This window comes from Cibotium barometz, chromosome 31 (genome assembly GCF_041138505.1).
Source record: "Cibotium barometz isolate CiBa-2024 chromosome 31, ASM4113850v1, whole genome shotgun sequence".
Classification (NCBI taxonomy): Eukaryota; Viridiplantae; Streptophyta; class Polypodiopsida; order Cyatheales; family Cibotiaceae; genus Cibotium; species Cibotium barometz.
This window is the reverse complement of record NC_141076.1, coordinates 10,288,130-10,300,226: the sequence shown is the minus strand read 5'-3', so window position 1 is coordinate 10,300,226 and position 12,097 is coordinate 10,288,130. Positions and strand designations below refer to the sequence as shown.

The following is a 12,097-nucleotide window of genomic DNA, read 5'->3' as shown; positions in this document are numbered from 1 at the left end:
GCAAAGAAGAGAACAAGGAAAGGGGTGAGAGGACACCCCTGACGGACTGATCTGGTCAGCTCAAAACTCGGCCCCCGTCCTCCTGCAATCAGCACCTGGCTGCGAGCTGTGGAATACAAAGCTGCCACCCCTCTGATCCATCCTGGCTCAAAGCCCAGGCGAAGCATAGTGCCCTCTAAGAATCCCCAATCAACTCTATCGTATGCCTTCTCAAAATCGAGAAGCATCACGACCAAGTCCTCGCCAAGAAATCTAGCTCGGGCCGTCGCCTCCCAGAAAGTAAAGATGTTGTCAAGGATACTGCGCTCCTTGACAAATCCTGTCTGAGTAGCATGAATCAACTCCCCCAGAAAGGGCTGGATCCTCAAACTCAAGGCCTTTGCTAAGACCTTGTAGACAATATTGAGGATCGTAATAGGCCTCCAATGCCGAATGTCATCTGATACTCCCTCCCCCTTGGGGATAAGATAGATCAAGCCCTCTGAAAAGCTCTGCGGCATCACCCCAGTGTCCAAAACATGCTGAAAGCCCCTGCGGAGGCATGGCCCCAAAAGGTCCCAATAGCGCATAAAAAAGGCCGGCGTCAGTCCGTCCTCCCCTGGGCAACTATGTCGCGGCAGGACCCTCAAGGCCTCGGCAAGCTCAATCTCTGACAGAGGCGCACCTAGAACTGTACGCATATGGTCTGTGACCCTCCTCTGCACATGGGCCCACACAGTCTGTCTGCAAACATCTCGATCCTCAGTGGCTGGCTCCGCTGAAAGCAGGTCACTATAAAAAGCAGTGGCAATGGCTCTGATCTCCCCGAGCTCAGTAGCTACCGATCCATCCGGTCTACCAAGCTGGCGGACTCCTGCTCGCGCATGCCGGGGTCCAGTGATCTCAAAAAACTCCCCAGTCACTCTATCACCAAGCTGCGTCCACTGAGAGGCCTGACGACGATAGTAAAACTCATGTCTCTGCTCCTCTACCTCTCTAACCTCCTGGCGTGCCTGGCTCAACTGGGACGCCACCCACTCACATGCAGGCTGCTGCTCCTGAAGGCGCTGTAGCGAAGCAAGCCTGCGTCTCAGCCGTTGCTCCCGCTCGCGAATCTCTCCCAGTCGTGTCAAAGCTGCAGCGTGCAGAAAAGAGCTAAGATCAGTGAGTCCCTGGGCACACTGGCCCGCTGCATCCTGGTCAGAGCACTGACTAGCATGCCAGATCCTCTCAATATCCTCAGCGAGACTAGGATCTGCAAGTACCCTCTCTGGGATCCTCAACTGCAAGCTGGGCTCCCGCGTCCCCTCCTCCAATGTCAATATAACTGGCGCATGATCTGAAAATGAGGTGCCAGCGAGAATGCCAACGGAGCCCCCTCGCTCCCCTAACCAATCGCCCACATAAAAGCGATCAATCCGTGATAGATTAGTCCCTCCCTGCCGGCGATCCGACCGAGAGAAACTAAGACTGTCCTGAGACCGGGAGAAAGCCCCATGCTGCCATGCATCAGTGATCCTCAGTGACATGCAAAACCGGTCCCAAGCTGCAAGCTCCGTGCCGTGCACTGTAACATGACTGCCTCCCACCCTATCTGCCGGGTCCTCAAGCATGTTGAAGTCTCCCCCAACACACCAATGTGCGGCCTCTGGCAATGCATCTGTAACCTGAGTCCAGAACTCTGCTCTGGCACTAGCATGATTGGGCGCATAGATGTTGAGCACACCCAATAGCTCATCATGCTTCCTCAGAATGACATACTATGCTCTACCAGGCACAATGATCCCTCGATCCACAATGGCCTGCCGCCATACATCTGCAATAACCATGCATACTCCTCCCTGTCCACCCAAAGGACCAAACCCTGCAGACCAAAAAGTGTCCCATCTACCAGGCATCACCGAACCATATCTCCGGATCCTGCTCTCACCCAAGTGGTGCTCCTGCATCATCAAAATGTCAATGCTGCCACCAACCAGGCATCTCTGAAGCTCCTGCCTCAAGCAACCTCGATAGCGTATAAAGTGTGCTCTGCCAAGGCCCTGTACATTCCATGAGATGATCCTCATGGATGCCCTACTGAGGTGGATGCTGTCTCAGCCGTGCGGCGGGCCTTCGCAAGCGGCTTGGATGGAGAGTAGTCCCCATCCGAACGGCTGCGAATCTGCCCACCCGGTGTAATGCAGGAATCCCGGATCAGGCGCCAGTGGCTGTGGCCCATAGCGACTGCCTCCTGCTCTGACAGAGAAACCTCGTGTATACTCACGTATCCAGGCTCGCGTGCCAAGTCTGCCACTATGCGCACGACCAAATGCCGAATCCCTGAGGTATCCACACTCCTGGGATCCAAGAAAAAATGAGCCAACTCCCAAAGTCGGCCTATCACATCTGTCACCTCCAGATCACTCATGTGGTGAGAAAACTCAACTGCCTGAGTCTTCAAAGTGCTGAGAGCGAGCTCTAGAGTCCACTCCCGATCACAAGGTCCACATAGAGGGAACGAGAAGGCCACCGCTGAGTCTAGTGCCTCCTCCCCGCGGGCCGGAGGTATCACTACATGGACTCGAATGGGCGCTGGCTCATGGGGGCCCTCTGCTCCAAAAAGCCGTGTAAAGGAATAATCAAAGGCCTCCGAGCGCTGTCTAATGCCAAGGCGACTCAGCCGACTGCGGATAGATGAAATCCGTGAGGCCCTAATCGGCATAGGTCTCCTCTATGATGCTCGAGCGAGGTCAGTGCTCAGCGCTCTCCGGACTGCAGGTGAGCGCCAGGGAACTGCCAGGGTCTCCCGGGAAGGTGAGGCGGGCGGAGGGGGAAGAGGGGGAGGCGAAGGAGGTGGAGAGGGAGCCGCTGCCGAAACCGGAGCGGGGGCGGGAGGAGGCGAGGCGGTGGGAGGGGACGGGGGTGGGGGGGGTGAAGGAGGGGGAGCTGGCATCTCCTGGTCCTCGGTCGCTGCAGGGGTCTCCTCCTGAAGGGGAGCAAAGCTGTTCCTCACGGGAACCCAGTGAGGCTGAGACTGTGGCTGCTGCTGCAGCGGTCTCTGGGCGTGCTGCTGTGGCTGTCTCCCTCGGCGGCGCCCCTGTCCAGGCTGCCACTCCGAGGTCTCTGTGGCCGGAGCAGGCGTCCCTGAGGCAGCCTGTCGAGCCGAATCTGTGGGCGGGCCATCAGTAGCCTGTTGCTGTGGTGAAGGTCGAGGTCTCTTGCGAGGGTAGGCCTTGGCCAGATGACCGACCTGCCTGCAAATGAAGCACTGGTTCGGGAGCCCCGAGAACTCCACTCTCTGATCTATCCACCCCTCCCCTATCCTAGGTAGCTGAATGACCTTAGGAAGGGAGGAGATGTCAGACACCAACACTCTGACCGAAGGTAGCCCAGCTGCTCTGGCCACCACTGAAGCTGCTGAGGGGCCCGTCTCTAGTACCGAGCCCACCAATGCTCCGAGCCTGGAGAGGAGCGGAAGATACTCCCGGCGGAGACCAGGGAAACAAACTGTAATATGGAAGAGGCGCTCTCCCTGCTCCGCCGCTGCTGGGTCAAATCCATGCTGCCAAGGTCTGAAGAAAGCCCGAGCTCCCCTGATGTCCAGAGGACTCATGGCAAGGACCTTGGCAACGCTCTGGGCGGCCTCGAACTCGATCTGATAATGGCCCCGGCCCAGGAGCTGTACATCCAGGATCTTGCCCACATCTGCAAGAAGGCGAGCCTGAAGAAGATCCCTGATCTCCCCTTTGCTGGGGCGAGTGCCGACTATACGGCAGATGGTGGAATGAGCCTGGAGGCGTTCCACCTCTGCGGTGAGGCTCGCTTCCTCTTCCGGCGAAAGAGAAAGCCTGATGGGGGTGACCTCAGGGGCGGGCGAGGGGGCTGCTGATGAGTCCCTCTGAGGCGGGGCGGGAGGAGCCTCCATCAGAGTCTGAAGCTGCGGCGAAGGCGGGAACCTGCTGGAAACGAGTTGCACACAGAGAGGCGGAATACGGAGCGAAAAAAGAAATCAAAACCCCCAGGGGGCGGAAGCAAGAAAAGGAGGGAGGGGGGGGGAAGAGGCGAAAGAGATTAAAAAAAAAAAAAAACGCTGCAGAGAGGAGGAAGGCGCAAAGACAAGGGGGGGGAGGCGTAAGGGGAGAGGAGGGCGGCGAGCAAAGCTATGGGCAGCAGCGAAGGGGGGGGGGGGGGGGGGGAATAACTGGCGGAAAAAAAACCAACTGGCGAAGGGGGGGGGGAAAAGGCGCTGCAGAGAGGAGGAAGGCGGCGTAAGGGGAGAGGAGGGCGGCGAGCAAAGCTATGGGCAGCAGCGAAGACAGGCGGAATGGGGGGGCGCATCAGCGGATGTAGACGGGGGGGCTAAACGACAGGCGGCGGGGGTCAAAAGAAGGCGGGGGACAATGCTGGCGGCGGGCAATGCAGGGAAGGCGGAGAAGGAGGAAGCGAGGAGGAAACGAGGGGGCGAATAGGCCGGGAAGGTGAAGGGCGCAGTGCAACAGCGGGAGCAGGGAGAGGTGGGCGGGAGCTTCAGCGAGCGTCGATAATGGCTGCCATCTTGGACCTCCTGTGCAGAGCTTTTGCACAAATCGGCCATCTCCTGCCTTCCGCATCATCTACAACCTCTAGTGATCTGGTTTGCTGCTATCCAAATCTCTGGGTGGTGCTTCCACCACTAACGCCATCTCCCAGTTGTGCAGATCTGTGCCATCTCAGATCTACAGCCGTATTGCTTTGTGTTGCCGTTGCACAACTGCTACGTCAGCTATGCTTTGCATTGCTGCCCGTGCTGCAGCACACAATTCAGCTCGGCGCCTGAGATCAAGCGCATTGGCATCAGCATCAACCTCATTCGGCATTCGGCATTCGGCATTCTGCCTTCGGCCTTCGGAGTTCGACATTTGGGTTGCAGCTTCCGACATATGGAAACCACGTCAGTTTCTGACCTGCAGATGCCACGTCAGCTTCCGACTTGCTGATGGCACGTCAGCTTCCGACTTGCAGAGTCAGCCGTCTGAATTAGATGTCTGAGTCAGCCGTCGGAGTCACCTGTCAGAGTTAGCCATCCGAATTAGATGTTGGACTCAGCTGTTGGAGTCAGCCGTCAGAATCCTCTTTCGGAGTCAGCTCTAGGAATCAACTTGTAAGCAAGTGCAGTTCAGTTCATCCTATCCATTAAGCACTAGTGGATTCTTCCAAATCTTTGGAAAAGCTTTTTTCTCTACAAAAATTCTCTGGAACAAATTTCCCTACTTGGCAGACAAAGATAAGACTTCTTCTCATGCGAGATGGGGTCTAGGGGATTGTCAATGAAAATGAAGAAAAACCCGAAGGCACACTATGGTCACCTCCAGTAAAGTCCTGGAAGGAGCGTAATGACAAGGCACTTTCTCACATCAGTTGTCAATAATCTTATCCATCATCTTGATTTGGACAAAAAAGCAAAAGAGGTATGGGATAAGCTTGAGAATCTATTTGGTAACAACATTAATAAGTCTAAAGTTTTTCTCAAACAAAAATACTACAATCTAAAAATGAAAGAGCATCAAACTCTTCAAGAACATCTTAGCAACATCGGCTCTCTCTTGCAACAACTTGGTGCATTAAATTCACATCTCGACAATGACGACAAGAAAGTTGTGCTGTTCTCTAGCTTAGAAGAAATCAAGAAGTACAAAGAAACGCTTTCTTCACTTCAAGTGTCCCATGAAATGCCATACGAAAGTATGGTAACTATCCTCATCGATGAAGATAGGAGACTTCAGGAAGAAGAAGTGGTTGTGCTTGATTTAGAGAAATCTTTCCTCTCTAAAACCACTTTTTCGAAGAGCAAGGGCAAAGGCAAGGCCGTAAAATGCACATTTTGCAGAAAGCTTGGTCACACGGAGGACGTGTTTTAAAAACATGACACAGGAACAGGAAAAGGACCATTTCAACCTGGTTGCAGAGGATGATGAAGAATCTGAAGTTGTTCTAGAAGCTTCCACATCCGCAACACAGAATGCTTTATTTGCTACAATCAAAGAACTCGACCTCGATGATGAGGACAAGTATGCCTTGTAATTTCCCCTTCATTTATGTTTTTCTGTTCAGGTTAATAATGGGTCCTCTGCACGGGCAGTCCACCCAAAATGTGTATTTCTTTGTTAGCCTCTGTGTGTTTCCACTATGATGTCAAACTACTCTTTGTATAGAGTAAGAGGGGACTAGTTTTGGGAGCTGAGGGATTTCATGTGTGATTAAGCTCCTATCACGCCTGACATGAGAGTTCCAGGTGTTGGTACACTGTGATCTTTGTATCACGGGTACAATCGTGAGCCCAAATCATCATGGATATGAAGGCTACCCACATAAGACCTCCTTGACTCCAAAGGGGGGTCTGTTGGGTTTCGTAGTCCGCCTTGTGTCCGCTGTAGTCCGTCGAGTGTCTGCCCTTTATGTGTGTGTATGTGTTCCTCCTAAATAACAAGAAAGTAAACCCTGTCGGGTAAGTGTGCCTTTAGCTAAGCAGTGATGTCAACACCTCTTAGGTAGATATTCTCTCCTATGATTTAGGCCTTCTAAGTTAGCTGAGTCAAGCCTATAAAAAGGACCCTTGTACTTTCATTTCAACTTAATCAAAGAAGCACTTGTGCCAATCATTCTTGCGCTTTTTACTCTCACACTCACTTTGAGTCGCTATCACACTAGTCTCCGACTCTAGCACACCATGTGAGCTTCAAGGCTCCAAAGTCTTGTAGGGCATATTGTGATGAATCCAGGGTGAAATAGCATGCCGCCTCATAGATGCATCTCGAGGCTGTAATCTGCAACCAAACGCACATGTAATGGGACTTCTCATCCCTTCTGACTATGCTAACCATGGGTTGTAAGTATGTCCTGAATAAAACGGCTACTCCTCGTGATCCCCTCACCGTTCCTGCTGTATGTAGAAGATGATGTTCCATCCTGAGAGAGAGAAATGAAATGATATATTAACGTCTCTAAGAGTCCATAATGGCCTATGAGATCAAAACTGAGAGTACATCTGAAGTTGGTGTCTCATCAAAGAGAACAACTAAATGAGACTAAAAAGTACAATAAATTGATTGTCCTACAGTTATAAGAACAGAACTATAAGACTCCGAGATGATACTGGGTAGAAAATACTGGAAAATACTGAAAAATGTATATCAGGTAGATCCATGTATGCTGATCAGTTGAAGTGTTGCCCTCTCCTTAGATCAAATATCCCCGCCATGGGGTTGTCTGGAATGGAGAGGTCGTAGAAGCGACGTAGGCGCCTCCGATGCCGAGCAATAATGGTTCTGATCTGCCAATGGTGAGGATGCCGTGGTCGGGAACTGGTGGACGTGGCCAACGAGCACGACATAAGATAACTGCTCTATCAGGGGTGACTCCCTGGGAGCGTGGTCGGTGCCCTAATGGCCCAATGGAGGAGGTATCAGGAGGTGTGTGGGCTGGGTTGCTGGTGCTGGTGTGCCGAAGAAATTTGTCAGGGTCCTCTGTCTAGGTACATCATGGCTCGGCCTCCTGTTTGCCAAGAGGGTCTCTCTGTGTCTCCTGAGCTCAAGTAGAAACAATCCCAGGCATCTCTGATCCTCAAACTCCATGACCTTGCGTAACAGCCCAAAACCCTCTCGGAAGAGGCAGTGATATCTCCCTCGGATCTCATAATAGACTGTACATCGGCAAATGTAGTGTTCCTTTGTCTCTACCTCTTGGTAGCATAGCTGACAAATGCGGTCATCCAAGATCTGATGCACATATCGCCCTGTCTCAATCCGCAGCTGGTGTGATGAGGTCCGGATCTGTCTAATGGCACAACGTATCCCATGTGATAGGTGTACATCCATGTACGCCGGGCGGGTGATAAAATCATCTGGTGAGAGGTGTAGAAAATGGCTGCCTAAGGGCTCAAGGGGGCTAGTCCATGTCCTCTCTGATGATATCCATCCTGATCACGCGGTTTTGCTCTGAGCAAGTGAGATCCAAAAATGGACAATCCAGACTGTACTGAAAGGGTGGTAGTGCCTCTATCCGTAAACCATGTAGGTCAAACCATGATCTCATCTGAGCGTACCGGCAATGAGTATCTCCATCCTCATCCAACTGTATGGATGAGGTCAATGCCAATCGGGAGTACCTCTGCTGAGGGAGCTCCCATAGCCGCTGTAAAAAGGTAACTGCCTGGAATAGGGCCTCGGTTACTACTGGTGGGGCACCCAGCTCAGCCCGAACAATCTCATGTGGTACTGATGATTTGCTCCGAATCATGTGGGCAATCATCATAATCAGTGGTCTCTCCATTTGCCTCCATCCCTCATCTGTCCCTCTCTGAGATCTGTGATGTATATTGGGCCCCCAAATTGGAGCTCCGTACAGGAGGGTCGGTGTGACAAGCGTATCAAATAGCCACAATTTGATGCGTGGCTCCTGAAACTGTATGTGTGCACACTGCCTCTCAAGTGCCCCCAAGGCTGCATGCCCTTGAGCTAATCTAGCTGCTGTTGCCTCCTTTAGGGAGAAACGCGGTCTTGTGAAAGTAACTCCCAAGTAGACATATGACGTGACGTACTCTACCGGCTCCCCTCGGAAAGTGAACTGAGGCTCTGATCTCGTCACCCATGCCTGTGTGGTGTTAAACACCATAACCTTGGTTTTCCCAAGGTTCACTGTAAGATCTCTATCCGCACAGAAAGCTTGTAATGCATCCAGGTGTCTCTGTAATCCCTCCGGAGAGTCTGAGATTAGAACAATATCATCAGCATATAACAAGATGGGTATCAACACCCCTGCCAGGCATACCCCTGGGCCTCCCAATCTGTCTACATAATCAGAGACCGCATCAATGTACAGTCCAAAGAGGGTGGGAGATAGTGGGCATCCCTGCTTCACCCCTATCGTGCTGGTCACCCTATTAGATAGTCCGCCTGGAGCTCGGACTCTCCTGTCACAGACTCATACAAAGCATATATCCCCCACTGCATATCCTCGGGTACCTCAATGTCATGCAATCCGTGCATAAGCTTGGCACATGGTACGGTATCGAAGGCTTTGCGGAAGTCCACAAAGAAGCAATATATCCTTCTCTTCTGTGCCCTGCCCTCTTCAATAAGTGCCCAAAGTGTCAGTATGTGATCCAAGGTAGTAAATCCTCTCTTGAAGCCAGCCTGTCCATGTGCTTGATGACCATGCCTCTCTGCCCATCGACTCAGCTCCGACTCCAATATAGAGCCATATATTTTGGCCAAGTAATGACCAATCATGATCGTCCTGTAGTTGCCTGGTACCATGGGGTCCCCACTCTTAAAGAGTGGTACAATGATATGCTCTGTCTAGCTTGTCCGGAAACCCTCACAAATGGCACGATTAAACACATGTACGATGAGCGGAGCCAAAGTGTCTCGTGCATATGAGAAGTGCTCTCCAACTAGCCCATCATGATCCTGTGCCTTTCCATTCTGTAACCTGTCTATCGCATCTAGCACCATCCGCATAGTAAAAAAGGTGCTGCTAGCCGGTCTAGCTCCCAGTGGAGGGGGGGTGGGGGGCTGTCCTGGTGCATCATATAGCTCTCTAGCATAAGTATGCCATGCCTCAGGTGCAGTAATCGGAGTACCAGGCTGTCTCTCCTGAAACATCTTCCATGCTCTCTTGCTGTCCTTCCCCAGGAAGAGTTGGTAGATCTCCTCCTCTAGCTTAGCGAGATAGGCTCGTTTCTTCCTCTGCACAAGGCGCTGAAAGATCATCTTGGCCTGTCTATGCGTGTGAGACCCAATGGCAATCTCATGCTGTAGCTGTGCTCGTGTCTCACGACACTCATCATCATACCAACTGTTCTGTGTGGCAATGCTGCGGGGGTGGGTGGAAGGGATCATAGTGCAGGGAAACGCATATGAGGCGGATGCATGTAGTACACTTGCCAATGCTCTCAGGATCTCGTCCAGAGGGCTATGTGGGTCTAAAGCAAACAAGCCATCAGATACTGCATCTCGGTAAACCCCAACTGTCTCACGTGTAAAGTGATATCTCGGGTACCTAGGTAGATGAGTGGCTGGCCCATCTCTCAGGGATCTACCTACTAGTGTGAAACTCAGGTATGCATGATCGGCTGCTATGCCAATGGGCCTACTGGAAATCGTGAAACCCCGCACATCAGGTATCAATGAAGGAGATCCCATCAAGTAGTCCACTGTGCTCGCTCCCCCTTTAGAGTTTCAGTGAGAGAGAGAGAGAGAGAGAGAGAGAGAGAGAGAGAGAGAGAGAGAGAGAGAAAAAGAAAGAGAAAGAAAGTCATATTAACGTCCGCGGAATGCCTTGAAGGCATATGGGACCAAAAGACATGACATCACAATCATTACAATCCACTTTGGGGTGCACTTAGGTGCAAGTGCGCATAAGCGCGAACATTGAAAATAAAAAAAAAGCTAATGGTCAACTACCATGTGTAATATGAAATGCTTGTGGTACGTAGGAGAGACCCAATTAATGGGGTTTAGGCTTCCGGAAGTCTTCAATTATTGCTCTTCCTTCACGGTAGACAACCCACTTTCCAGCTTGGTGGGCTTCTTGAAATTTAGCAAGTTCTGCAGTTTTGTTTTTGAGCTGCATAGGTGTAAGCTCGTCTGCTAGCCACAGCTTGGTGCCTTGGAGTGCCTTGGATTGTCGCAAAACCTTGATCTTGTCCTTCTTGGTTTCATAGCATAGGACGGCCTGTCCCCCTTTCGGGGTAATGAGATATGGATTGCCTATGTCAATGGCGGGGAGAACCCTGCTGATTCTCCTCTTACCTCTTGCTTGTCCCAACCCTGTGGGAGCCCCCCTACCCGAATGTCTCGGGCAACCGACACTTGGAAGTTTTTCTTCCTTGATGGTGGAAATAACATCTAAGTTCACATGTTGTTGCATACCTTTGGTGGCGTCAATGAACTCCTTGGCTTCTTGGATCTGCTCCTGAACTTCTTGAACTGGGTCAGGCTTGCCCTCGAAAGTGGCCACCCTGGCCTCAACTTTGCTGAGCTGCTTCTTCAAGGCTTCGTTTTCTTCTCGTAGCTTGTTGATCTTTGCTAAGAGAAACACCTCCCACAAGCTCGAGCTGTGACTGGTCAATGGCTTGGTCGGTGTGGCGAGGGCACTTGCGTAGGTGAGTTTCTTCGGCATTGTGGTGATGGCCAGCGTTTGTTGGCCTGGCTCTCCCAACCTACTGCAGTCTTGTTACAGGGCAGGACACAGCATGGAGGTGACCGCTATGGCCTGGTGGTGCCCTACACCAGGCCCAGCGTGGTGAGGCTCAGGCGGGGCTCAGGCACGCGAGCAGCAGAAAGTGGCAGTTAGGTGAGGCTCAGGCGGGGCTCATGCATGCGAGGGAGAGAGAGCAGGCAAGCAGGCATGCGTGACGGGAGAGAGCAGGCGCAAGCGAGGGGGAGGGAACGGAGCAGAGACAGGCGCGCGAGAGAGAGAGAGAGAGAGAGAGAGAGAGAGAGAGAGAGAGAGAAATGAAATGAAATGAAATGTTATATTAACGTCTTCAAAAGGCCATAATGACCTATGAGACCAAAAGTTACATCATGGTGGATCTGATACAATGTCTGGATAAAAAACCCCAGAAAATGAAAAATAAAGAGAGAGAGAGAGAGAGAGAGAGAGAGAGAGAGAGAGAGAGAGAGAGAGAGAGAGAGAGAGAGAGAGAGAGGATGGGAGTTTGTAAATTTAGTTTATTAATGGGGTAAATTTACCTCGTATGTTTCTTTACAGGAATAGAGCTCTCTGGAGGATTGGAATATGTTTCAAAGTTCATGTTTCAAGCTCGAAATGCGGAACATAGGCCCGGCCGACCTTCCAGGAAAAGCGACAATAGCGTTGTTTGGATACTTCTGAAATTCACTGTACCAGTGGCTATCTTCAGTGCTTTTCTAGCCAACATTCCTTTGGTGGCAATGATGATACCTCCCATAGTGGAATTTTCACGCAGGGTAAGGAGCTATTCTTCCTCCAGTCTTTTCTCTCTTAGGGGGGATACACACATGGTTGCCTGCCAACCAGGAGCCATTGTTGTGTGGGATGGGCAGGCATAACAAATACACACATCCACAAGTGCCTGTCCCACCCCAATCTGAGGTGGATGCCCGGCAGCATG

The 12,097-nt window shown here is 51.7% G+C and overlaps 1 protein-coding gene across 5 annotated transcripts in view; it reads left to right on the top strand.

Annotated features, from left to right (window-relative positions):
- Window positions 1-12,097, top strand: part of LOC147620501 (putative sulfur deprivation response regulator) — a 47,881-nt gene that overhangs the window by 22,122 nt on the left and 13,662 nt on the right. For all 5 annotated transcript variants that reach the window (XM_086824726.1, XM_086824724.1, XM_086824723.1 and 2 more), the window contains one exon: window positions 11,716-11,933. In XM_086824726.1, coding sequence (XP_086680852.1) covers window positions 11,716-11,933 — 218 coding nt within the window. The remainder of the gene's footprint in view (window positions 1-11,715; window positions 11,934-12,097) is intronic.